Here is a 27,988-nt window from a genome sequence, read left to right as displayed (position 1 = left end):
TATTCAAGGAAATAAGGTGCAGTTTTGCATTTAAATAACTTTGTACAAAGTAGATTGTCTTTATTCTTGTGCAACAAAATACATTGCCCAGTAATTGTAAAGTAATTGGCCTCCTACCAAACTTTGTTATTCTTACAACAGCCTTCGATATGGTTATCCACATCTTGTAACCTTGGTGCTAATTAAATAAATAATATACTCTCAAATACCTGAAAAGTAATAATTGTCAGCATAGTTCAGTGTAGTAAACACAGTGTACATGTCTGATAATCTACAATATTGCAGTAATTTTTAATTAATATATTTTATAAGAAATTAACAAAATAACTGACTATGATGGGGCAATGTAAACAAACATAGTTCTTCACATAAAACATTAATTAAAATGTTCAAAAACTTTCAATACAGTAAAATAAAAAGATATTTACAACCTACAGTTCTCAGGAAGAAAAAAGTCTTACAAAGCCAACTTGCATACAACAGCTCTAGTTGATAGCTCACTTCCAAGTATAGAAAGTTGTCTGGTAAAGGAAGAAATATATAAAGGGAATTAATAAGATTGGTAATATCTATGCAATAACTGCTAAGATACAGAGAGCTCTTTTTTAATTATATAGATGTAAGAGTGGCAGCGGATCTGATGTACACATTTGATGAACCTAAGTGTTAAAGAAAGTGTAATCCTGGAAAACTGTTGAAATATGTAACTAAAAATGTGTACAAAGAGTAAGGTGATGTATCTAAACTATGGAGCTTCAAGCTCCATAGTATCAGAAACTAGACACTGTCTGCTTTTGTACCAGAGGTTAAAATAATGCATTACTGGTCACCTGTGTTTGCTGACTTAGAGAAGGTCTGCCTATTGGGTAGTAAAGAGGCTAATGAGAAAGTTTTGAGATGAGTAGCTTCAATACTGAAATTATAACTGGTTCAAGAATCAGTATGAATAAATAACTTGGTAATACTGGGATGCAGCAAACCATTTATTCTTCATAATTATGAATAGGTACTTACTGTGACTTAGGGAGAAAACTGCTTTGAAAGTTGTTGAATTAAAAGGATTTAAGACTGCTTGCAGGTAAAAAAAAAAAAGTTCATTTTTTTTTTTTAAGGAGATAGAATGTACTGACATAGAAAAATGTAAGGAGATAGAATGTACTGGCATAGAAAAATGTAAGTATCAACTATGATTAAGTGTTAGAGAAAACAGTGTCTAACCATGTGCTGTGACAAAGTTTATAGGTTGTAAATTCATTCACTGTGCAGTATAGCAATTCCATGCCCAGTGGAATTGTGTGATAGGCACAAGAGTCATGTCAATTATTTTACTTGCAGTGTACATACACTGGGAATCTTAAGAATGGGGTCAAAGATGGATACAAGTTATTATTCTGTGCAGCATAGTGATGCTCTTGTTACCCAGTGATGCTCTTGCTACCCTGGTGATATGATTAGTGTCTGCAATGTGCACTGCCTTACTTTCACTAAGCTACTATGGGTAAGTGAAAGACTCTCTCCAAGTGAACGCATCATGGAAGTGATAAGAACAGGTAGACTACACTGGGGTGACCATTTGATGACGAAGGATAAGAATGACTAGAAAAGCATGTTAAATGCTTGGCAGTGAAATGTGCACTGCCAGTGTATACTTATACACTAGAGAAGAGAAGAAAATCTGGAAGAGGAGCCTAAAAACTAGAGCATTTGTCAAAGATGTTTCAAATAACCAGTTCTTCACCAGCCAGCCTGGTCATCTTCAGATAACTCACAATGGCCAATGTAAACATGGTGTTTGGCATTCAAAACACATAATGAAGTTTCACAAATAATAATAATAATAATAATAATCATAATAATAATAATAATAATAATAATAATAATAATAATAATAATAATAATAATGATGACAATAATAATACATAAGTTGATTAGAAATAATTTAGTACCTTTTACTTGAAAATAAATTACTTCAAAATAAATTATATGGATTTTAAGTCAAATAATGAATAAACCTACACTTACACTCCTGACATGAAAACTTTATTGGTTACCAATATACTGAAATGATGTCTGCCTTGCAAATTATCTAAACAGCACCATCAAGGATGAATTTATTATATGTATTTATTTCAGTGGTGTGCTGTTCGACAATTTTTCTTTTTTTTTCTTTTTTAAGTAAGAGGTTTGGGCAACAAAAAATACAGCACTGTTCATTGCTCACAAGTGTGGAGCCTCAGTCAGGCAAGGAGATGCAGGACTGGCAAAACTTATCAGTAATATATCTCATGGTATTAAGGAGACTTAGAATTTACATACTTCATACATGTTGATATGCTTACTGTGTGGCTTAGAACTACATTATTAACTTAAAACTACAAAGAATTAACCCTACATGTAATGATATGTTTGTGATGTATCTTTCAGCTATGACTGTAAAACCATAGGATGAAAAATATAAATAATATGCTCCTTTTAAGACTTCCTTGACACATCAGGATGCAAGTTTAGAATTATTTACTTGTAACTTAGTCAATAGATGAGATTGCATATGTCTTGACTTTGTACTGCTGTGACATACTATGAATCAATCAACTTACAGTAGTGCTGGCAAATGAGAAGGAAGCTTGACATGACCCATTCACTATTACAGCATCTTGTGAGCTATAGTCTACAAACACCTTAAACAGCAAGATATTTATTAAGTAACAACCTTTGATCAGTTTGTGAAAATATGCTGTGTTAACAGATAACATGACAGTGCAGCTACCAGTCAACTAGTGTATGTATCAATCAAGGGACATCTGATTCCCTCGCCATCAATGACCTTGGTGATCACCCAGCACGGTTTATGAACCTATTTTGTGCAGTACTATTTTACATCTATTAGAATTATGAATACATGTTTTCTTTTCTTTCTCCCAGTGAAAGTAATATAACAAGGATCAGGAGAAGAAGGGACCACTGGGCCTTTGGATGAATGAGGATGGGCAGGTGAATAAACTTGAAATAAGGGAAGAATGGGCAGGAGGGAAAGGCAGGCAGGGGTAAAGGTCTCGCTCTGCTAGATTCACAAAGATGGAATATGAACATAAGTTTGGCAACCATTATCTGAATGATCACCACTGCCACTCACACATGTGCTGGCCAAAAAAAAGGAGACTTACAATGCAATGCTCCACATTCCCTTAATAACACACAATCACATGTTATCATTGCTGCACATCACTTTGTTGTTTTATAATAAAGATAAAGAAAAGATGAGAGCATTTAAGAAAATGTCACAAAAAATATGCAAGAAGAAATTTAAATGAAAGATAACAGTGTAAGCCTTGGAATAGAGAAGTGAAGGAGCTGATAAGAGAAAAGTAAAAGAAGAATAGATGAAGAGTTTGATAGGAAGCCAAGTGAAAAATTCAAAGAGAATAAATTGTTTTGGAAGGAAATTAAAAGACTATAACAATGAAGAGAGAGCATGGAATTCTTGTAAGTACCAAGGAAGAGATGGGAGGAGTGTGTAGAAAATGCATTTTGATTATTTAACAAATGAAACAACACAAGGGGAAGCAATAGTATCTACACATTATGGATAGAGTATGGAAGCACAAGAAAAATCAGTGCTTCATTCATAATCAAACATATATGCCTAAACTGCCCCCTTTCTATGACTTAGGGCATTTCAGAAGAGGAGTATAAAAACACCTCCAAAACTGCTGTCACACAAGATTGACATTTGTATCACTGAGTTTTTATTGTAAACCAGACACATTAACAGTGAATGCACAAGTTAGCTTCCAACAAGAAAGGAGCTCATAGATTGTCATTGGACGCATACATACAATGGAAACATCTGTAGTGTTTGAAACTCTTAATGCTGTAAATAAAATCTGATCACTTTCATGTTTCACATCAGTGGCTTATAATTTTCATAAGAATTTAAAAATGCAATGTCTTGTGTACATTTTTTAAAGAAAGAATACTAGAAAAATATGTAAAGAAACTACCAGAATAAAAGCCAGAAAACAGGAATATATGTCTAAAACTTAAAAAAAAGAAATGAAGTAAATGGCACAGGAGTAACAGGAAAGCTAATGCAGGTTTTGGAAGACAAGTGGGAGCAGGATAAAAGGCTTCATTGTAAGGATGAGAAACAATGAAGAATAAAAATATACATCACAAGCAAAGAGAATAAGGGGAAAGATGCAGATGGAAGTTATGTTAAGAGAAATAGAGACCATGAAATGAAGATGGATGAAATATTTTGATAGGCAATCAATACATGTATGAGAGTGATGGTCTCTGGCAGGAGAATGCATGAATAAGACATTGGAAGGGAGGACATGGTGAAAGCAACTGGAAAACTGAAGAATGAAAAAGGCAAATAATTAATTTTTCATGCTCACCCCTGCTTTGAAATCCCATCTACTTGAAAAATTGGCAAAATGTGCCTAAAACCTAGCCTGGCAGTCTGTATCTCAAGACTATAAGGAGTGAAACAGTTAAAAATCTAAAATATTATTCTTGATCAGAACATGTGGGAGAACTTCTTGTGAGACTGTTCAGGAAGTCTCTCTACTCATGCAAATACCATCGCTCTTCACTCATTACCATCCCGCACACACATTTTTTTTATATGTATGTGTGATCTTTCAAATAAATGTTTTTTGTTTACCTTTATTTTCTTGGAGAACAACAATAACCAATCCTCTTACATACTTGGATGATTTATGTAGTCCCAGAAAATAAGGGTGAATTCGGTGATCAGATTATTTACAGCACATACAGTACTATTTTCACATTATGAGGGTTGTTCATTTACAAAGCCTGAATAATTTTCATCTTTAAAACAATAAGCTCATATACATTCTCAAAATGGTTAATGCTTTTAGTGACAGGTTAACTGGATTTCAAGGACATTCCAGTGAAAATGAAAACATAGCCATATTATTTTGCTTGATCTACCATTATGTGGCATTATTTAGTAAACCACTTTATCCAAATGAGGAATGTTACCCATTAAAGCAGGTACATTCCACATGCTGGTAAGCAGCACATTCATTAGGTTTGAATTTGGTGCTGGATCGTCAAACATCTCTCCTTGTTAAATGTTAAAAGTACAAACAGGGAAAATTATTTTGAAATGATTACCTCAATATAAGTATGTCAGACATATATAGTGTCTCCCTTGGTGTGCTCAGCTACATCCATGAAGTTTGATATTAACTCACTTATCAGACACACATTTTATTAGGCTGCACCACAATCAGTCACCACATGAACCATATACCTGAGTGCAATAGAAAGGAACTTTGTGTGAAGTAGAACACACATCTACTTCACTTATTGTTTACTTTCCTGTCAGATTTTAATCTTATAAATATCATATTTCATTTGTACAATTTAAGATGAAGAACATTAAGTATGTGCACCTTTAAAAAATAAAAATGCATAATGGTAAGTTGCACCACTGGCATAACAGGAAAGAAATGTTCCTTGTATGGAATGCCACGAATTGGCAAATGTTTTGTTTACAGTGCCTGCATAATTCTGTGTTAAGGAAATCAAATCTGAAGTCAATATATTTTTTCACATCACATGGCGAAATTATGAAGATTACCTAACACTTGATTATTCACAGCATCATGCATATTATTGGAATTTTGTAATAAACAAAGAACCAATACAATATGCATATGAAAAAACAGCTGATGTACAAGAACACACTTTGGCCTAACCATGGGAAACCAAGACTGACAAGACTGACATACATGACACATACACTTGGTAATATTTTAATTAAAAATGTAACGTGTGTGTGTGTGTGTGCGTGTGTGAGAGAGAGAGAGAGAGAGAGAGAGAGAGAGAGAGAGAGAGAGAGAGAGAGAGAGAGAGAGAGAGAGAGAGAGAGAGAGAGAGAGAGAGAGAGAGAGAGAGAGAGAGAGAGAGAGAGAGTCACTAATAAAGAAGTTTTGTAGCAAAAATGTTCAACTAAAGTGTACATTTGTGCAAGTAAGAACTTAGTGTTTTGTACATGTTAAACATTATTCACAAATTCAACATTACATCTGCTATGACTGATCAAAAAGTTGAAGAGAAATTTTCAAAATAACCTCACCCGTTTTTGCTTCCTGCAGGGCAAGTTTGTAGACTTGTGGCTGAGCACCGGGCTGGTGGCGTGACTCCTCGTGCACCTGGTGAATCTTGATTTCTGTTCGGCCAAGAAATTCTGAAAATAAGTTTTAAAAGTTACTCAGCAAGTCGACAGTGCTATTTTGAAGTGTACTGAGATTACTGATCAACATATTAGCAGTACATAATGCTTTTAATACAAATTTACAACTCTATATTATTGTTAAAGAAGACCCACCATTTGGTTTGAAGTAACCTTTCTCATAAACTGTGATGCACAACACATCCTCTGAAAGAGATTTAACAAGGAACTGCATGGTGGAGTCCCATTTTGGATGAGGTGATGTTGCAATGCTTGTCCGCTGAACCTGAGAACCCAGGCTAACCTCACAGAATGACTGGAGAGTACCTGGGTGAACAATATTCATGTCATTCTTGCTTCATTCAGAATGGCAATTAACAGTACAATACTTTTATTGACAGCAAAATCCCTAATAATATATCATCTGTATTTCAGGAATAAGTCATTCTAAAATAAATGTATTAACTGAAGCTAACATTTAAGATGGAATGCATATTAGTTCCTTAAAACTTTCTTAAAAATCATGTCTTTTACAATTTTTATAAGTTTTCACATGCATGAATTTTGACATTTTTTGGTTTTGATATTAAAGCAATACTTCTCCAACTCAAATACAATTTTTACAACATGTTTAACAAATTACTTATTGAGAGAATAAGAATGATTGTCATTTAATTATATGCAAACAGTATCAAGTAGGAACGTCCTTGAGGAATTTCTCAATCAACAAGAATAAATCTCCCAAATACTAAAAGAACCACTCAACTCTCAAGTGTATAAGACACATTTGATTTTCCTCCTAGAAAAAGGATCTCAAAATCTCCAAGCATTTTTCCACACCATGGTCATGACTATCATGCATCTGCTTACAAAACAAATTCATTTTTTTTTTCCCTTTGATATTGTATTTGAGTTGTTTCTCTGGTTCCAGTTCAATGAAAATTTAAAATTAAATAATTTATTAAGTTAGAGAATTGGAGAAAAAGGAATATTTATATCTCAAATGCTATTAAATATATAAAAAGAAAGAAAAAACTTGCTCATATATGATAAAGAAACTATTGAGTATCAAGACAATTTGCATTAGACATCTGTTTTAGGCATAGGAATAATGAGTAAGGATGCAAAACATTCTGTTAACTATTCACTGTGTCAATGGATAAGATAAAGAATTTACAAAACATGCAATGTCTAAAAACAAGGAAGGCTACAGTTTGGCAAAGTGTCTCATGCCACTTCTGTTTTTCAAGAGTGTTGATCAATTAGCTAATATTTTGTCATCATGAGTAATTTAGGATATGGGAGCTTTACTTTACAGCAGAGAACAATGAAAAAAAGTCTCTAAAGCATAACATCAGCAGAGAACAATGAAAAGTCTATTGTATAATATCTTTTGAAGTAAGGACTGACCTCTACTCTAGCAGTTAGTTGAATATTCTTGATATTCACTAAACATAATTAAATGGCAACAATTAGGAGTCTTAACAATATCAACATTAGCAATATATGTGAAAATTAACTTTTCAATGCAACATGAAGCATCTAGCTGAAGAAAGTTATGATCTGATACATGTATGGTTGAGAACCTTCCTCTGTCATTCATAGTACCTTTGCCCCAGGAATCAAGCTTAGCTCCACTGAGTATGTGCATGCGTAGCACTCCTTGAGGTCGTTTCTCTCGAACTATGGGATAGCATGCAGGTTAGTATGGTGGGAGAGACAGACTGCTCTGAGGAATGTGTACTAATGTTATGCATTAAAAACCAAGCCATTCAGGATTAGTGGAAGAGAAAATTCCCTAAAAAAAGATTACTGAAAGAGAAGAAATTTCTTGACAGAAGTCTTAGGATATATTGAAGTACAAAATAAGAATATACTATGATGGATAACTTCTGAATAATTTAATACATGTGTGCATTCATTACGTTTTTTTTCCAGAAGGTAAATAAAGAAAAATTCTGGTAACATTCACCAAATATGCTAAATCAAAATACTACACATAGCCCTCAAATTCCCAGACTTCTGTTTTCCAGAATTTGGTTTTACTGGAATGTTAGTGACTCATACAGTGCAGCTGTGCTCACGTTTCTGTTATTTCCAGGAGGGTGGAAAAATTGTAGAATTATTTGCACAATCAAGAATACAACACATCTACTTAAAGAAGTGATATCTGATCATGCTATGTATATAGAACATTCATGGTCTAGGTGAACACAACAGAAAATAAATACAAAAAAGATGTTTAGAAAGAAATCATTATGCCATGGTCACTCTCAAGATGCTCTTGGAAGATAGGACAGCAGATGTATAGGTGCAGTACACTGAAAAACACTGAAGATTGTTAAAGACTCATTAGTCGATCATTATTAGGTAAAAAAACGTTTTTCATACATCAAGCAGTATTAATTAAACCATATACAGTTTGACAATTTTTATTTATATATCCATTTATTTCACCTATTCATTTATCTATTCTTTCACTTATTTACTTATTTATTTTTAGGAGGATTACACATCTTTATGATGCAAAGTAGACCACAGAAGTGAGCTTCGACATGTGGCTTGAAACTCACATGAACAAAGATTTTAACATAATTTTGAAGTGAAGCATTACATTAAAAACAAGATAATTTATGTTTTATAAAAGTAAAGCACTGTGAATCATTGCTGAAAAATGTCAAACCAATAATACTCCTCCTTTCTTTGTCCAGTATCATCAATACAAAGTACAAGTCTGCATCTGAACTCTTCTTTGTGAGCAGAAGCAAGGAAAAACTACAATCAGGAAGCTGGTGAGGCACTCCGTCTATATGAAATGACAGGAATGGCAAAGTAGATACTGTACTCATTCTTTCAGTGACTACTTACAATGAATCAAAGAATGAGAGCAATTTATGACTACCATTTTATCCATATACTGAACAAGTAAGTAATTTTGAATTTATTTGTATGGTTTGTGCAACTAATACTCGCAAGAAGTATGACAAAACATACAAGCATTATGATAAATGTGTAGAAAGATAGCACTGCATGGAAGATATCAGTATTGCAGCAGAAAGCAAGTATATGTATTGTGAGTACTTAGCATTATGATATCTGCATGTACAGTCATGCATACATCTTGGCTAAACATATACACCAATTAGTGCTAGCAGCTCTCCCTGCTCTAGTGCTCATCCTGGTGATACATCTTAACCATCTGGATCACTACATGAGGGGGAGACAGGGGCATGCTGGCAGACATAAGATTATAACTTCTTACCCTCACAATGTTTTTCACTCAGGGAGACTCCTGCCATGACGGTGACTAACACTCGGCCCATTATGTTCCTGTCTTTCTCTTCTTAAAATATACAAACAAGAAGATTGATTTAATATGGCAAGCAGCTATTTAAGGACAAATATTCCATACACACCACAGTTTCACATCAACAAAAATATGGAATCCTGACAATGAGGGCACAGAGAGAGAGAGAGAGAGAGAGAGAGAGAGAGAGAGAGAGAGAGAGAGAGAGAGAGAGAGAGAGAGAGAGAGAGAGAGAGAGAGAGAGAGAGAGAGAGAGAGAGAGAATGATTAAATGCTGACAGAGAAGGAGGAAGAGGAGGAAGGAGAAACAGTGTGCATATTTCAGTCTGCCTAGTGATCAGTGAAGGCCCTACAGCTCAGCTAGTTGATAGTGTTGGTGGAGTATAGCTGTTTATGCATGTGTGTTCTTTGGTCTAATGTAAGATAATAGTATACTTAAAACAAAGTATGGCCTCTCTCTCTCTCTCTCTCTCTCTCTCTCTCTCTCTCTCTCTCTCTCTCTCTCTCTCTCTCTCTCTCTCCTTCTCTCTCATTAACCAAGAATTTTATTACATTTTATCCCATAGAATATATGCATTTATCCTTATACCTCTAAAGTTCCATTCAATAAATGTAGGGTTTCTAAAAGAATCAAGCAAATCTATTAAAGCCACTAACACAACAGGAAAGCTATAATTTCTTCTCAGCAATACTGATCATGTGATCAGTTATAAATCTACTGATGCATATATGCATTTTTTATACAGGAAAAAAGCTAACTGGTACCCATGGAAACACTTGCAAGTGAACATCTAAATCAGCTAGATGATAAAACATTATTCATAAAAGTAAATGTTTCTTAAGACAAGCTGGCTCAGAGTGCAACTGTCTTTTGCAGCACTCCCTCCCTATCTCGGGTCAACTCATGGGATTCACTTTGGCCATTTAAAGGATATATGATTCAACTCCAGCCCACTCTTATATGAATTCTTTTTCCTTGAAATTAACAGAGACTAATAAGTGCATGCAAATAGCTCAAGCATTGCCATATATATATATGTATATATATATATATATATATATATATATATATATATATATATATATATATATATGCACACAAATTATATACGTATATTTATTTATTTATTTTTTTGTTTTGTTTTGTTTTGTTTTTAATGGAAATTAACAGATTGATAACTTCAGTACAGTACATTCAAGTAAGCAGACAGAAATCTGTCTCATGGTTATGAAACATTCCCAGAGAGCCCTGTGGGCAATGAAGGGCTGAAAGCTTGTTGTCTCCTTTCATCATGTCTTCTCTACTTTTCCTTTAGTTTCAGTGATATAAGAAATCCTTCTACTTTCTATTTGTTGATCTCAACATTATCAATGGTCCCATTCCCTGTGAAAAATACCATCTTCTTTCCCAAGCTTTACATTATTTTTCTCACAGAGACACAGGTACAAAGGTACTGCCATATTTCTTATTCTTTTTCTTTTTGCATTATTATTATTAATTTAAATTTGCAAATGGCTGATGTACTTTTATATGTGTGTATTTTTTATACATTTGTGAACTTGTTAGTTGCATGGGTTTTCCCTCTTGTGCTCTTAGTATACACAAAAATACTGACTATTAATCCTATCAGCACTTGAACAGGTCACTCTTTCTATTATTCTGCTTTCTAACAACATGGAGTCCTTCTACATAAAGAATGGCAGTAAAATGCCTCAAAACTAAAGGATCTTTATTTTTTTAACTATTTTTTTCCCTCCACTTGTCTCGTCCTCTTTGTTTGTTTTGCAAGCATTAGCCAGCCTCTTTTGGGTGTTCAAAAGACAAATATATTAAATTTTGCTCTTCAGTATTGATCTAATCAGTATTTCTACTAAGACAGCCATATTACAAGTAGAACAAAGGAAGTGTGAAAATTATAGGTACACATATATACATATCTATAAATGAAAAAAAAAAAAAAAAAAAAAAAAAAAAAAAACCCACATATAAATTAACAAAAAGTTCACTCTTTCATTTCACTTTTCCTTAAACCCTATATGCTTTAGGAATGGCCATAACTAAAGTTAGGGACTTATCTGAACAAAAGTTATGATGGGAAAGTGTGTCAACTTCACCAATTATAGTAACAGAGTGCCTTTGCATTGACCAGATTGTGGCTGAGAGGAATGGTAATGTTAATGTGACAAAGAGTGGGTTTGGTAAGAGAGCTATTCCAATAGGCACATGGATATTTTTGACTGGTGAATCTAGTTCCTATATAATTACCATGGTAGCAACATAATAAATGTGATGGAAATATATCACTCCACTTGGTTGAATTATATAGAACAAGTTTACCAATACTAAGATGCTAACACATATTTACAGTACGCTACAATGGCCATCTGTCTCGTAAAAATCATGGGATGCAATTCCTGCAGGAGGTAACTTTGCAATGACTATAATGAGGGCAGGGATACTACATTGTGTGAACTGTACCTGTTATGGATACTTTGCCAATGATCTTGAAACAAACAGCAGGATTTTGCAAATAGGCAAAGAAACTTAATTAGGCAGAGGGAAGAACAAGAACAGGAGAAAACTGGTTAAGGAGGAATTAATGTTAAAAGATAATAGATGGGCTTAAGAAATAATTGATTTTCTTTTTGTAATATGGCTGGAAGACCACAATTTATAATATCCTGACTTCTTTGTGATATACTGTACAACAATAAAAGATCAAAGGAATAACAGTATCAATGAAATAATGTAAAAAAAATCATGTTGAGATATGTAGGCAATGTGGAGACTTGTGAGTTGAATTAATGCTCAGCAAATACATATTCCCTTTTTTCTCTTCTTATATAAGAGAGCCACTGGCCAAGGGCAAGTATCTAAAGCTAAGGCTGGCACATGTTTTGTTTCAAAAGACTATGTAGAATCACTAGAATACCAATTCTTATCATGCAAAAATAAAACACATCTTATTGCTGCACTGAAAACATGCAAGCACATGAATAAATGAATATGCTAATAATGGAAAACAAAAGAAAGAATATTACAAGGATAAAATAGAGGATAAATATATATGTATTAATCTATATGACTTCTTTTTAGCAAGGAATTTACAGAACAATGCAAACTGACATGAGAGGCTTTTCCTATGATTTATGATTTGCTTTAGAAATAAAACACACGCTCACCCTTTGTTCTTTCTCCACCATTTGGCATCACTGAAGAGATTCACACAGTATCATTTTAGAGGTCTATTTCCAAAGTAAAGTGAAACATAAGCCATATTCTCAAGAGTGCAAAGATTATATTAATATTGTACCTATATTAGAAACCTCACTTTGGAATTATAATAAAAAAAGATAAAGAGAGTTATCTATAGTTTCAATTACAACTCTAAAAGTCCAACCATATGTAAGAGATTTAAAAGAAAGCCATCTGTAAAGACCTGTGTTATGGCTGGAATATATAGTACATATACATATAAATGTATTGTAACCCTGCATATATGCATTTGTTGCATTTTATGAATTATAAATTATCTGTTCATGATTCTGCAACATATGTAGGTGATCATATACTTCTAAAACATGACATATCAACATTATCTTGTTTCATGAGTGAGATATAATTAAACTGTTATGTGTTTTTTTATGTGTTATGTATTAACTTGATATTTTGCATACAATATTATATAAATATTTAAAAAAAAAATAATGAAGACATCTCACAAAATTTGTCTCAAATAATATTAAATGTACTGCTGAACAGCAGGCATTAACTAAAGTATTTCAGGGAAGAGGAAAGAAAGAAAGAAAAAAAAAAAAAAAATCCTGATACTGTATGTTTCTATAGCAAATAATGAGCTTGAACATTCTTTTCACCATCATTGTTTTACTCACAAGGGTTTCCAGTACTCATCAAGATAATTCACTAAAAGGAAGCTGAAGCCAGCAACTTGTAACATGCCAAAAAGAGTAAAATTATTGTGGTCATAACAAGACCAACCAATAAGAAGGGCATGTGTCAAGCCAATGTGTGGCAGCTGGTACTAGATGCTAGTTAAGTAGCATCAACAGTCCTGAGACTTATCACACCTGTCAAATCCTAAACACATAGCTGCCTCCCTACACCTGCCAGGACTGCACTTTACTCCAGTGAATGGGGAACATGACAGAAGGATAATAAGAAGAGTTCTGAGTCCTGACATCATAAGAATATTAGGCATATTGTTGACACAAATGAAAGGGGCTAGTAACTACATGGATGATGAAATGTTGTGGGGAGTGATTGCGTCCAATGTATCATCAGGACAACATGACAGTGTAACTGTGGTGCAGACTGCACACACTTTTGCAATGTCACACAGTGTCCACAAGAATTATGCCAAATATTAAAAAAATTAACCCATGAGGAAAGATTACATCCTAAGTTATCATGTTATGGGAAGAAAGGGAGAATGAAATTGTTTAATAATGATATTTAAAAGTACAATGTTATTACAAAAAAAAGTTAAAAGACAAGATATCTAGGTGATGGAAGATTACAGAATGTGTTTGTAAGAATCATGAATGCAAAATATATTAGACATCTAAATAAAATATAAATGCAGCTTCCAATACAGAATAATTGATATAAGGAATAGACTGAAAATGGTGCAGCAAGCATTGAACATCTACAAGTTGAAAACTAAATTTGATAAACAAAAGTAAATGTAAAAAATGAACAGCACAAGTGACCTTGAACTCATATCCCATACACTACTACAATGTTTTAAGGAAATGCAACAAGACAAAACACATGAACTTTATAGCACCCTAGTAGTAACTCAAGTAACACCATAACTTGTTTTACTTATACTGTTATGAAAGCACATGTTCAGTTCCACTCAAAATACAAAATTCATAAGAAACTCAAGGATATAAGTCAGCAAATTAAGTCTTGATCATTGTTCTTCAAACTTTTTTTTTCATCACAATCCAGTTTGATTTTATATACTTCCTTCATGACCCAATACATATATTCTGTTGTACTTTTATACCTCTGATATGGAAGTTGATGGACACACACACACACACACACACACACACACACACACACACACACACACACACACACACACACACACACACACACACACATTAATTCTGAATTATTGTTCATATGTCTATTTATGATGTGGTGACCCAATGAACAAGAGCTTGCAATCCAGTTTTGGATCCCAACCCATACTCTGAAGAACCTTGGTCTAGATCTTTTTTTTTTTTTCTTGACTAAGTAGTATCTTTATGCCTGGTGTTGTTCCTTAGAGAACACACATTAAAAATATGATATGCCCATAAGCAAAAGATGACACCAACCCTCTCTAAGATATTAGGAATTCACTATTCATTGTTTTTTCCATAAAAATCAAGAGACATTTTATAAATATATTTTGAGTGATTATGTGCATTTCTCTGCATTACTGAATGAAAACTCTACATTAGTCTATAAACTGGTACATGTTATCTAGTACCAATGTATGTAGGGATTAAATTCTTGAATTTAACAAAATGAATGCCATACAGCAACAGCAATCAGCTGGACAATGGATGTTGTGGTCTGGCCTGTGTGCAGCCACTTGCCATTGATTCACGTCATCTAATGTCCTCTCATTTCTAAACCACAGCATTAAAAGCATTTGACCTTAGAATATTTCCCACTCAGAATGACATGGTCTTTCTTTTCTGAGAATATATGACTTTCCTCCCAGGACACCCTCTATATATATATATATATATATATATATATATATATATATATATATATATATATATATATATATATATATATATACACAGTAAAATCCCTCTTATCCGGCATCAACGGGACCGCTGACATGCCAGATACTTGAATAGAAGTGAAATTATGTCCACAATCACCACCCTACACTCACACATCTTACCATAACAAAGACCAGCTGATCGCTGTGCCGCGCATCGCCACCTCTTTCTCCTTTCCTTTCTCTTCAGACGTTTTTAATGAAAACTGAAAATCCTGTCCTGCGTCGCGACGTGCAAGACTGACGACTGCGAGCAGCGTTGCCAGATTGTTTTAGCCATATTATCGTACTACACAGGTTGAAATTATTGTACTTCTGGTAAAATTATCGTACATATGTAATTATTCCAAATATTATGCAAAACTGCCACTTTCCAAATACAGAATTTAGGTTATATATATATATATATATATATATATATATATATATATATATATATATATATATATATACATATATATATATATATATATATATATATATATATATATATATATATATATATATATATATATATATATATATATATATACATATATATATATATATATATATATATATATATATATATATATATATATATATATATATATATATATATATACATATATATATATATATATATATATATATAGAGAGAGAGAGAGAGAGAGAGAGAGAGAGAGAGAGAGAGAGAGAGAGAGAGAGAGAGAGAGAGAGAGAGAGAGAGAGAGAGAGAGAGAGAGAGAGAGAGAGGTGTGTGTGTGTGTGTGTCAACACCTAACCTAACCTAACCTACAGTGTACCTCTCTATTTACCCTCTACCCATCCCTACAACCTCCAGTACCTCCCCCTGCTAGCACTCTAACACCACAACACCCCGTCCAGACCCAGACATCCCCCACACTTGCATCTAGTAGCTTCATATATCACAACACACGCTATAACACCCCTGACACGCTTCTACTATCACAGCCCATCCCCAGAACACCCCAGAATCTTTTATTTTACCTCAAGCACACCACTTCTACCCTCAAAGACCCAATTCTTATCTGCAACATGCCTATAACATAACCAAAACACCTCAAAAGCAACTCCAATCACACTAAAACACCTTAAACATACCCAGAACACTCCTAAACGCACAAAAAACATCCTAAGCACATCGAAAGTGCACCAAAATATCCCCAAACACACTTAAAATGCTCCAAAACTCACCCAAATCGACTTAAAACGCATCCAAAACACACCGTACCTACCCAAAACACACTCAAACTCATCCATAACATCCCAAAACACACTTAAAACATCCCAAAACACTGAAAACGGCCCAAAACACTGAAAACGGCCGAAAACACACTTAAAACACTCCAAAACACACCCAGACTGACCTAAAATACCGACAAACACACCCAAAACTCACCCGTATCTACACAAAACACACCCAAACTCATCCATAACATCCCAAAATACACTTGAAACATCCCAAAACATTGAAAACAGTCCAAAACACACTTAAAGCACTCCTAAACAAGCCTAAGACACCCCAAAACACACCAGGAACGCTAAATATTGACTCAAACATCACCAAATCCCATCAACACACACTCCAACAACACCTAAACACCTCCAGACACACTCCAACACCCCCTAAACACACCAAATACACTGAAAGCAGTCACGGAAGACAAATACTACAAAGACAGACAGGGCAGCAGGGAAAATTAACCTAAATATTGTTTTCTTGGCATTTTTCTGATTTACCACCTCCTCTATTCCTTCTCCCTTCCTCTTCCTCCTCTATTTCTCTTATTTTCTTACTCATTCTACTCTTATCTACATGTCTGAGTTTAGAAACACGTGGAAACACCAGGAAAACACTGCAAAATACGATAAATATTACCGAGGAGACAGCGGAGCCGATCAAGGTCCCGGGTCCATGATGGCGGCTGTGACGTCACGGCTAATTTACGTACCGTAACGGATTTCATTTTGAAATTGACCCCTCGAAAAAATGGAGCTAGGCTCGAATGCCCTATATATTCTGACTTGACAAATACTCAAACTAATATCCACAATATTATAACAGCTCCAGCTTGAGTAGTATTTAAAAAATATCCAAATGAAATATGGAAAAAGTGTTGAAATATTCAGCACCATTTAAATCATTGAAAAGTCCCCAACATTTGAATTTTCAGGAACGTAAAAAATTTTAAAAAATCTGAACTATCATCTTACACAATCAAAAGTTACCTGGAACAAGAATAAACAAATAAAACCGAAATTGTGTAAAAAACAAGTGTTGGAACCTAAATACGATTAAAAACCACTGAGAAGTCCACCTATTTTGACTCAACAACAAGATAAAACACTTTAAAACATACAAACTGTTTTTTCAAGCAATGAAAAGTTAGTTACAAGCTGAAATAGAGAGACAATAACACAAAAAGTGTTGTAATCACAACTTTTAACAGGAACATAAACCATTTTTAAAGTCCACTTATTTCTCTCAACAGGAACGAAAAAACACTCTAAAAATCATAAGCAATTTTTAGAAATACAAAAGACGTAATTAGAGTGTGAAATAAAAAAACAAGTTTGTCAAAATACTGCCAAAAAAACACCCCACATTTTCGTAAAGCAACACAAAATTGAACACAACTCAACACAAGCAACGAAAACACTTCTAAAGCAAATAATTATTTTAATAAATCATAAAAACATGCTATACGAGCAGAATATAGAAGTTAAGAAAAATATCAAAAAAATATTGGAACCCACAGGTAGAAACAAGTTGGCGGAGGTAGCCAGCCATCATGGCGGCCCTTGACAGTGGAGAGAACCGCCGCTATTTTGCCTGTTATTCTTCCATCGTAACTAAATGAGGCAATGGCGGATATATCTAGCTAGCGGATATGAAAGCCTAGTCATGTGGCTCCACTTTGCGACGTATTAGGCTTACAATAAATAAGAGATGAAGCAGATAAAAGCTCATAATAAGGACGCCCTACCTCTATCTGTTTGTTTACATAGATCTCCCTTCAATATTTAGCTAAATTTTCCGACTCAGATGCGAGGAAACCTTAAATAAATAATAAATAACCTCAAAAACACCCAAATAACGAATAAACTGACAGGAAGTCCGCGGGAGGAGTGTGTTACGGTGAGGGCGGTAAGGCTGACAGGAGGAGGCTGCCAACATTACTCACCTTAAGTAGCTGTGTCTCTCTGGTGCTGTTTGATGGAGGAAGAAGGTGCCGGGAATATGCAAACACTGATCGCTATTAGGAGAGTGTGTGGCAAGACTGGCCAGTGCTGACTAAAACAATGTAACACCAATCCCTCCTTCCCCAGCGCCCCTGCTAAAACAATGTAATCACACCACCACCACCGCCAGGAATATGCACTGATCACTATTAGGAGAGTGTGTGGCAAGACTGCCCAGTGCCGACCAAAGCAATGTAACACAAATCCCTGCTTCCCCAGCGTCACCACCACCAACGCCCCCTGCCCTCACAGTACTATTCCTTAGCCCGTGAGTCCAGCGTTCCCAGCGTGTTTTGGCCATGTTATCGTACTACACAGGTTGAAATTATTGTACTTCTGGCAAAATTATCGTACATATGTAATTATTCTAAATACTATGCAAAACTGCCCCTTTCCAAATACAGCAGAATTTAGGTTTATATATATATATATATATATATATATATATATATATATATATATATATAGAGAGAGAGAGAGAGAGAGAGAGAGAGAGAGAGAGAGAGAGAGAGAGAGAGAGAGAGAGAGAGAGAGAGAGAGAGAGAGAGAGAGAGAGAGAGAGAGAGAGAGAGAGAGAGAGAGAGAGAGAGTGTGTGTGTGTGTGTGTGTGTGTGTGTGTGTGTGTGTGTGTGTGTGTGTGTGTGTGTGTGTGTGTGTGTGTGTGTGTGTGTGTGTGTGTGTGTGTGTGTGTGTGTGTGTGTGATGAAAAAAACAACAATGCCCTTAACAAACAAAACGCTTTCCTAAATACATATCATTAATAATTGGAGAAAAACTACAGGACACTTCGTTAAGCTGTTTACTTACTATGTAGATTACTGGTCTGGTACTGGTCTCACATTTTCTTGTGCTTTGCTGTGTTTTCGTGTAACTTCAGAGTTGTGACCTGGGCGGTTATTTCAACACTGCAAATAAGGCACATGGCCTTATAAACATCCTTATTTGCAGGCCCCACCCATGGAAACTGTTCCCACTCGGGCCTATATTTCTGTTCCCGTCTCGCTTTTTTCAGCACTGCACCACATGCCTCCTCTCTCTCCTTTCCTTTCTCTTTAGACATATTTAACGAAAACTGAAAGTCCTGTCCTGCATTGCAACGCGCGAGACCGACGACTACGAGACTATGGGACGGGGACTCGGGGAGCGGACGGACTGGTCACAGACAAGAACGAGACCTGTTGTTCACCCGTATGGTGAGACTTGTCTCATAAGGAAAGCAATACATCTGGCACTTTCAGGTTTTTATTTTGTTATTCAAATTTATATGAGAAATTTTGCATTACCTGATATTGATAACATTAATTTTCACTCAAATTATTGTATATTTCATAAAAATATCGTACGAATTTCCAGATTATCGTATTATCGTATGAGTCCCATTGTACATCGTACACGGGCAAAATTTACTGTACTTGTACAATAATTATCGTATATCTGGCAACGCTGCTGAGTAAACACAGTGCAGTGGGCCGCGGGTGGCGTGAAGCAGTGTGCTCTGGTGGCGAGGGGACAAGGTATGCCTTGCGTGGGAATTTTAATCGATTTTATGAGTACACACTGATTTTTTATGGATTTTAAGGCTCGGGGAAAAATGTGCCGGATACTTGAAGCTGCCGGATACTCAAATGCCGGATGAGAGGGATTTTACTGTATATATATATATATATATATATATATATATATATATATATATATATATATATATATATATATATATATATATATATATATATATAAACTGGAAACAATAGAGTTGGGTATATGATGTGAGATATATTGACTCAAACTAATGTGCCATATACAGATAAAGAACTCTAAATCTGCCATACATCCACCTCCTCACTTTTCATGATTTTAGCTCCAAATAAAGAAGAAAATTAAACTGAATGATGAATAGCATGAATGCAGTGAGAAAAACAAGAAGTGGGCAATAAGATGTGTCCTTTCCTGTCAATTTAACTTAACTAAATGGATCAATTCCTTATTTAGCTGTGTTGATTGGTGAGTGAATGTTCTCACATAGTCATTATAATGATATAAAAACAAAATCCAAGTATTTTCATAAACAGATAGAGATGGGCTGAGTAATCAACATCAGTGGAAGTACTGATGTGCAACAATGGAAAGCACAAGATGATACAACACCATGCAGCACTTAACACCTGCCTCTCAGCTGCTGGAAGTGCTTGGTATATGTAGATCAGTATGCCATGTGTTGTCCAATATTTACTGATTATTAAGTCTTTTTTTATCATTTAATACTTTTCCTATGCACATACCAGAGAAAGTGTTCTCCCTATTGAAACAATGTTATTAAACTGAAAACTGATTTGAAACAACTCTTGGAATATATTGTTCAATATATTAATGTTCTACTTTATATAAAGATATACAAAAAAACATGTAGATGAAAAGGGTGATTAATCAGAGAAGTAAATGAAAAATATGATATCAGATACTTACTGGACTGCTGTCGATGAAGGAGAGATCTTTCTGTATCACTAATGTGCTTCTGGGCAATAGCAATTTTCTTAAGCCAGTTGTTTCTTTCATGAGTGGTCGGTGCTGCTACAGCAATGTCACCACACGCTGGACTAACAAGAGTGAAGCAAGTCTCTGAGTCTTTGTCCCCCTCCACTCTCAGGTCAGTCAGGAACATAGGCTGCAGAGAATTGCATTATTAGACTGCATAAGCAATTTTACATGGAACTGTAATTACACACATGTTGCAATTACATAATATGACTCTTATATTACTTACATTTGAGCAAATATATTGAAAAATCTGACTATAAATTAGAGTGAACCGAAGCAGATTGATGTTATTTTGTTTCTACATACAATCAAATTTAGAACACCACTTTTGTGAGTTTAAGGATACACACACACATGGAAATAAACAGTTGATAACTACTAATGAAAGGCTTCAGGAGAATTAGGCAATTTGAATTTTTGAGTCACTTAACATTATTGTATCATTTCTCTCCGATCTTGAGGAATACTGCAGCAAGGATGTACAAAATGAGCATACAGGTATTAAAAACTTGTGTTTAATATTTCAAAATACCAGCTGTTATGACTGCATAAAGAAATACATTCTACATTAGGAAAGGTAGAAATGAATCTTTTGTAAATAAGAGAAGTGGACTTGACTGGGGATTGAACTCCAGATAAGACAGGCCAGGAGGACAAGTCTTAGCTGACTAGACTATAGGGTACTTTATGGCAAGTCTTGCTTTGGCTCGTGTCTCTGCATCCTGCCGTGGCATTACATGGCAGACTTACCTTACGATACATGGCACACGTGGTGGAAGTGAGTGCTCTTTCCAACGTTGCTAAAGTTGTGCAGGAAGACACTGACTTACTTGGGGTTGTCAGCAAAAGGAAGTCACTAAGAAGAAAAGCTACAAGCTCACGTTTACTTTTGACCTGTGGAAAGAGAAAATATAATCTAAAATTAATAGTACATGTTATATATAGAATTCAAAATGGTCATAACAATAGAGAATTGACATTTCACACACAAATAGAATAGTTTCACTATTCCTTCATTTCTGGACAACTATCCACTGAAATCTATCAGTCTATCTTCCCAAGATAATTTCATCTCTTGAGCCAAGTATTGTTTTTCATCCCTGGTTTCTAAAGGATTCCACCCAAGAGGAAGATCCTCAAGCAACTACCAGCTCACAATCTTCTGTTTGACTACAAGTGCTAATTCCAAACTGACTCTATAAGCTAACAAGGAACAGTATGTGTGTAACTCCAACAGCTTACTCTAGTTATAATGTAAGGTGAGTGGGGCCAAAACATGTAAACAAAGAACTTACTTTGAAAATCACCATAATGATAACAATGTTGGTATTACCAAGCTCTGATTTCAGGCATGAATTGGCAAGAAAATGACATGTCTACATTTTATCTGATGATAAAAATTATGATGGATTCTACAAAAAGTAATTCAGTAATGGTATTTGGACTCTCTTAACTAAACTGTAGCTCATTCTCTCTATGATTTAGCAAAACCTTTGCTATTCACCTATACTCGTATATTAAAAAATCTTCAACACCTGGAATAAATCTTAAAACAAGGACAATATTATGCCTGACTTCAGCTTCTCTTTGTCACATCTTATAAACAATGCATATATGTATACCTTGTGAAGAGTGCCTGTATGCAGGAGCTTCCTTGGACCCAGAGTGTTGGTGAGAGAATTAAAGACGAGGCGTTCCTGCAAACCCTCACAGGTCACACATCTCTGCATCCACTCCAACTTGTCTGTGTTCTCCCTCTGACTTACAGCTTCATTTACCTTAGGAATAAATTTTGGCTAAATGAGTAATGGCTATTTACAATGAATTTGTAACTATAAAAACTACTATAGTGAAATTAAATTAAGAAGCCTTTGAAAACTAATGGTGCAAAGTCACCTGAGATAGATGAGATTATACTGAAACTGACCAAGGAAGTAGAGTGAACATAAAAGTGAAGTGAAATGCTGGAACTGGTGAAAGACTTAGTTACAAGAACTTTACTCTAGCAAGTACAAACACAGCACCAAAGAGGAGTTAATATACTTGGTGTACCAGGATATCTATTCATTCTGTTCATAGCAGAATCTCTTTTTTATATCTAATCTTCAGTGCTTTGCTAGTCTACTTTCACATGAAAAAACACAAAATGTTGGAAGTTTGCATTGTATTATTCTGTGCCATATGAATTCTCATAATATGCCATCTACTATTCCACTATTGTCCTTGTCCTGTGCCCTTGCCACACACACACACACACCACATAAGTAACTAACTACATCTTGATTTATTTCATTTACTAAACTCTCCAGATTCTTCACTTACCACAGATCTAATTTTATTTCCTTAATGCAGTCATTGATGGAACACCAAATTCTTCCAATCAATCAGTGAATCTTTAATTCAGTATAGTTTCTCAGACATTTGATTACCAGTTAAACATTAAGAATAATAAAACAAAACAGATCATGAGATCTAAATCATGAGTAAGTAATTGGTGTCTATACTGTATTTCTTGAGGATGTAGTATTTAACATAGCCTGGTATCAAACCACATTTCAAGAAATATATATTTCTGATACCTGAGATCACACACTCAATGTTTTCACTGTAAAAAAAAAAAAAAAAAAAAAAAAAAAAAAAAAAAAAAAAAAGAGCCTGCAAATTAGACATCTTTCAGACTTCTGTTCTCATTATATCTCCTTTTGGTTCAAAATCTGAGAATAAAAAGTGAAACTGTCATATCCCAAAGTTGACTTACTTGTGCACAAAGCGTCTCAGATGCTGAGAGTGCCTCTTGGGTGTTGTAACAGTCAGGGTGACCCTCAGGAGTATATTTTAGCAGCTGAAAAGTAAGAAAAAACATTCTTAGCAATAAATACTAAATACTAAAAAATCAAAGCTATACATAATCAAACACATACAAATAAATAAATTTAGACTTATTACCTGCTTGATAAGCAGTGGGTATCTGGTTATCCTCTGCATAGGCTTGAGCAGGAAGGAGGTGAGGGTGTGACCTTGGATAAGTGGATGCTCTTGACACTGCCTCACTAAGTCAGACCATGGACCACCTGCCCGACACCTTCCCCATAACAATCATGATTATTTTAATTTTATTTTAGTTTATGAAGACTTAAAATTAAGGCACTTATAGTAGTTGACTAAGATAGAGGTTGACCATCAATACTTCAGCATCCTTTTACAACCATCCCAAATCAGCCATTTTCCCAGATTAACTGAGGTTTTCACCTTGACACCTCTAATACACTGTCCAAGATGTCTAACAAGACTTAGATAGTCTACCCAGTGTGCCAAAGAATGTTTTCAAATAAAGTCAAGCAGTTACTGTGTTAAAAGTAAATCAATCATGAATACCATGAAACAGGATACAAGCATGGTGAACTTGTACTCTGCTGTTCCTTCTGATTGTTTTTCTCACAGACCTTGTGCACTGAAATGTCATGGCTTTTCTGGAATATCTACAATCACCCCTCAGTATGCTCACAGTGAGGTTCTAAACTAAACTCTTTCTGAAACACCTTAGCTTGTTTCATCATCACTGCTAGATACGTCCACACCATCACTCCTTCGCTGTAAAAACCACTCCATCATCAATCATGATCTGTACTCTTTCTATCTTTCATAGTTTTCTTATTTACATCAGTTTCTTTGAATCATTGTCTGCAAAAGAACTGCTTCAATTTTTCCCAACCAACCAGATATGCATTTGTTGACTGCACTTTTATGTGGAAGTGACCTGCCAAAGTCTTCTAAAATTACCTACATTTGCATACTTCAAAGATAACTATAGTAAATACCTCTATAAAAAAAGACATTTAAAAACTACATGTCAAAACACTTACCACATGACACATACTGCTCAGTGTCACACAGTTATATATGTATGTAAGAAATTACTTTTCTATCTTCACTTGTTTGCCCCCAGGGTGAGCCACAGACTATTTCTAATTTCTTGGAGATACCACAAATGTATACACACTCACTCACACTAACAATATAAACACAAAGAAAAGATGAATTCCTAAATTATTACTTCTAATTAAAAAGCAAAGTCATGACTCTTCAGCTCACATCCTGTACCTATTCATTGCAGGGTGAACAGGGGCTACAGTGAAGTGAAAGCAAACAAACCCATTTTGACTCTGCCCAGCCCAAGATCCAAGCCCTGGACCTCTTGGTTGTAAGTCAAGTGCACTAGCCACTAAACCACTCCACCACTACTCCCTCTACACTCTCAAAATACCTATTTCATATCTAACTGCAAATTTTATGACTCAATATTGTGCTTACTTTTCTCCGAGTAGAGTGGCACCATGCATCTGGAGGCTGCAGAACCTGAGATAAGGCTTCAGTTGGCTAATCTGAAAAAAAAAAAAAATATTCATCTCAAGAACTCAAAATTATACCTTAAGTTTTATACATCAGAACAATTGTCTGGATGAAAAAGAGGAAAATTTAGATCCTAAGATGTATAATTACGACTTTTTTCTTTCACATGTTTGTGAACATGTGGTTGTAATTCCATCATTTTTTTTTATCATGTGCCAAATAGTTCATATACAAAGGTTGACTATCAATACTTGGGCATCCTTGGTTCTAGAGGCATCCTGAATAAATTGAGGTTTGCCCCTTGACAGCTCTAATACACTTCCTGATATGTCTAAAAAGACTTATAATAGTGCACCTGATGTGCCAAATAATGTTTTCAAATAAGATTAAACAACTACTGTACTAAATGTAAATTAAATTCAAATATCATGAAATAGGAAACAAGCCTGGTGAATATGCTGATGCATTCTGTCGCTCCTTTCTCATTTTCCAATCATTTCCTCCACAAATCCTATGCATTATAATTCCACAGCAGTTATGGAAACTCTGCAACCACCCTACAGTATTCTCACAGTGATGTTCTTACTCAAAGTCTCTATGAAATACCTTAATTTCTTCTATCATCATTGTGCCAGACTTGTCCACACCACCACTCCTTCACTGTCAAAAACACTGCATCATTACAGTTGATCATCATTTGTACTCTTTCTATCTTTCATAGTTTTTTGTATGCACATTTTCTTTTTTTTAATTGCTGTCAGTAAAAACTGCTTCAAATTTCCCTTTGTGCTTCTTTATATCATACACAGTTGAGATCCTGTCATGAGCTTCACAAAAGTGACGAACAGAAACAACACACTCCAACTTTTGCAACACTTCTACTTTCATTCTTCTGTTATTGTGTTATGTTTGTGTTTTGTGCCACAATTTCTACCTCCTTTCTTTTTTTGAAGTCAGTCACAAATAAAAAAATTGCAGGAAAAGTTTTCTGCTCAGCACTGGATGCTGTATTGGTTTTTCAAATGTTCAAGTGCATCAGATGTCTTTGCGAGTTTTTTTTCTGATTAAACAAAATGGAGGTTCTTACCTGCTGACATAAGACATCACCAATCATTGTGATGACTCCTCCACTGCTGTTCATGCACCGCACCTTTAGTGCTCTGGAACATAACATACATTTACATTTATTCATCTTCATTTACCAGTCCAGCACACTATATATTCTGTACCAGCTTGTTTATTATTTTTTCAACTAATCTGTTATTCATGTCTATGGCAGTTTCTTCTATTTGAAACCTCCATCCTAAGGTCACAAGTGGTGCAAGTATTAATGTTCTTATGTAGTTGAGTAGTATTCTAAAAACTTTTTAAATTTTTTTAGATAAATTACAAATAATGATAATCTCTCCTTTCTGTATTCACATTGTCCATAAGGCAAAGTCCATAAGATTACTATTTTCGGGTAACTGGTGATGTTTAAGGGGGGAGGTTCTGCTAACGCCTCACATAAAATGTAATTCACATTAGAGTCTTAATAAGAAAATGGCAAAAAATGACTGATTCTGACCTGGCTGAGACAGATTCCCTGAATTAAAATAAAATATTTCTAAACTACTTACAACACTAAAAGTTTCAAATGTATATGACATTGAAAAATCACATACAACTATTGTATTGTTTACATACTCATACACAGCTGATGAATGCTCACTGTTGATAGCATTTCGCATGATCTAGGTATATTTTATATTCTTGACTAACTCACTTCCTAGTTAACTTTATGTAATTGTGGACATTATTAAATGTTAATACTAACAATGGATAACTGGTAGAGTACAGTAACAATAATTAAAGAACCACGTTGAACCATTGTTTATACGCAGCTGAATATGAACATTGTTTTGTATCATCTCATAACACTTATATCTCAGTCCATCTAATCTTTATATCTTCCTCAGTGGGTGTTCACACACTCATTACATTATTTGGGTGCAAAATGCAATTTGCATTAGCATATTGAGCATCAGCAGTAATCCGGCATTATCTCCCTGCATAAAGCCCAGGTAATTAGCATTTCTTGACCTAGTTTTCCTTAATTTTCCCCCAATATTTTTTTTCTTTAATCTATGCTAATTTTCTAAGTTTCCTATATCTTTCCCATCACCACAGTAATGAGCATCACATAACATTAAGTTGCATTTTTCCTAGTTTTCTTAAAGTGAATTGTTTCATTTCATTCTCCCTTCTTATGAGCTTTTATCTAAATGTTCTATCCTTTATGACATAAGTATTTCTGAATCAACTGTTACTGAATTCAGGCACCATTATTTGTCTTCCAGCAATTGTAATGTATAAAGTATACAATACCTACATGAAGGGAGGTTGCCTTAAGGAAGTTAAATACTTACTTGTTGAAGTATGAGTTGGCTAGGATCAATTCATCCCAGTTAACAAATAATGAATCCAGTTCCTTCTCATTTACAATGCCTGAAGAACGCATGATTCTGATGAACACCTGGAAATTTGATA

At 34.7% G+C, this 27,988-nt stretch overlaps 1 protein-coding gene across 18 annotated transcripts in view; it reads right to left on the bottom strand.

Annotated features, from left to right (window-relative positions):
* Nucleotides 1–39: 39 nt before the first annotated feature.
* The window catches only part of LOC135107870 (intersectin-2-like), a 94,627-nt gene continuing 66,678 nt past the window's right edge, over nt 40–27,988 (bottom strand). For 17 of the 18 annotated variants that reach the window (XM_064018194.1, XM_064018193.1, XM_064018197.1 and 14 more), the window contains 11 exons: nt 27,868–27,974; nt 26,547–26,619; nt 25,421–25,491; nt 24,056–24,191; nt 23,868–23,951; nt 22,732–22,887; nt 21,860–22,003; nt 21,038–21,236; nt 9,471–9,551; nt 6,365–6,535; nt 40–6,223 (listed from right to left, as the gene is read on the bottom strand). In XM_064018194.1, coding sequence (XP_063874264.1) covers nt 6,066–6,223; nt 6,365–6,535; nt 9,471–9,551; nt 21,038–21,236; nt 21,860–22,003; nt 22,732–22,887; nt 23,868–23,951; nt 24,056–24,191; nt 25,421–25,491; nt 26,547–26,619; nt 27,868–27,974 — 1,380 coding nt within the window. In that variant the 3' untranslated portion in view covers nt 40–6,065. Of the gene's footprint in view, nt 6,224–6,364; nt 6,536–7,816; nt 7,892–9,470; nt 9,552–21,037; nt 21,237–21,859; nt 22,004–22,731; nt 22,888–23,867; nt 23,952–24,055; nt 24,192–25,420; nt 25,492–26,546; nt 26,620–27,867; nt 27,975–27,988 lie in introns of all 18 variants that reach the window. The other variant, XM_064018196.1, reaches the window with a different exon arrangement.

This window comes from Scylla paramamosain, chromosome 16 (genome assembly GCF_035594125.1).
Source record: "Scylla paramamosain isolate STU-SP2022 chromosome 16, ASM3559412v1, whole genome shotgun sequence".
Lineage (NCBI taxonomy): Eukaryota > Metazoa > Arthropoda > Malacostraca > Decapoda > Portunidae > Scylla > Scylla paramamosain.
This window is presented reverse-complemented; position numbering and strand designations above follow the sequence as displayed.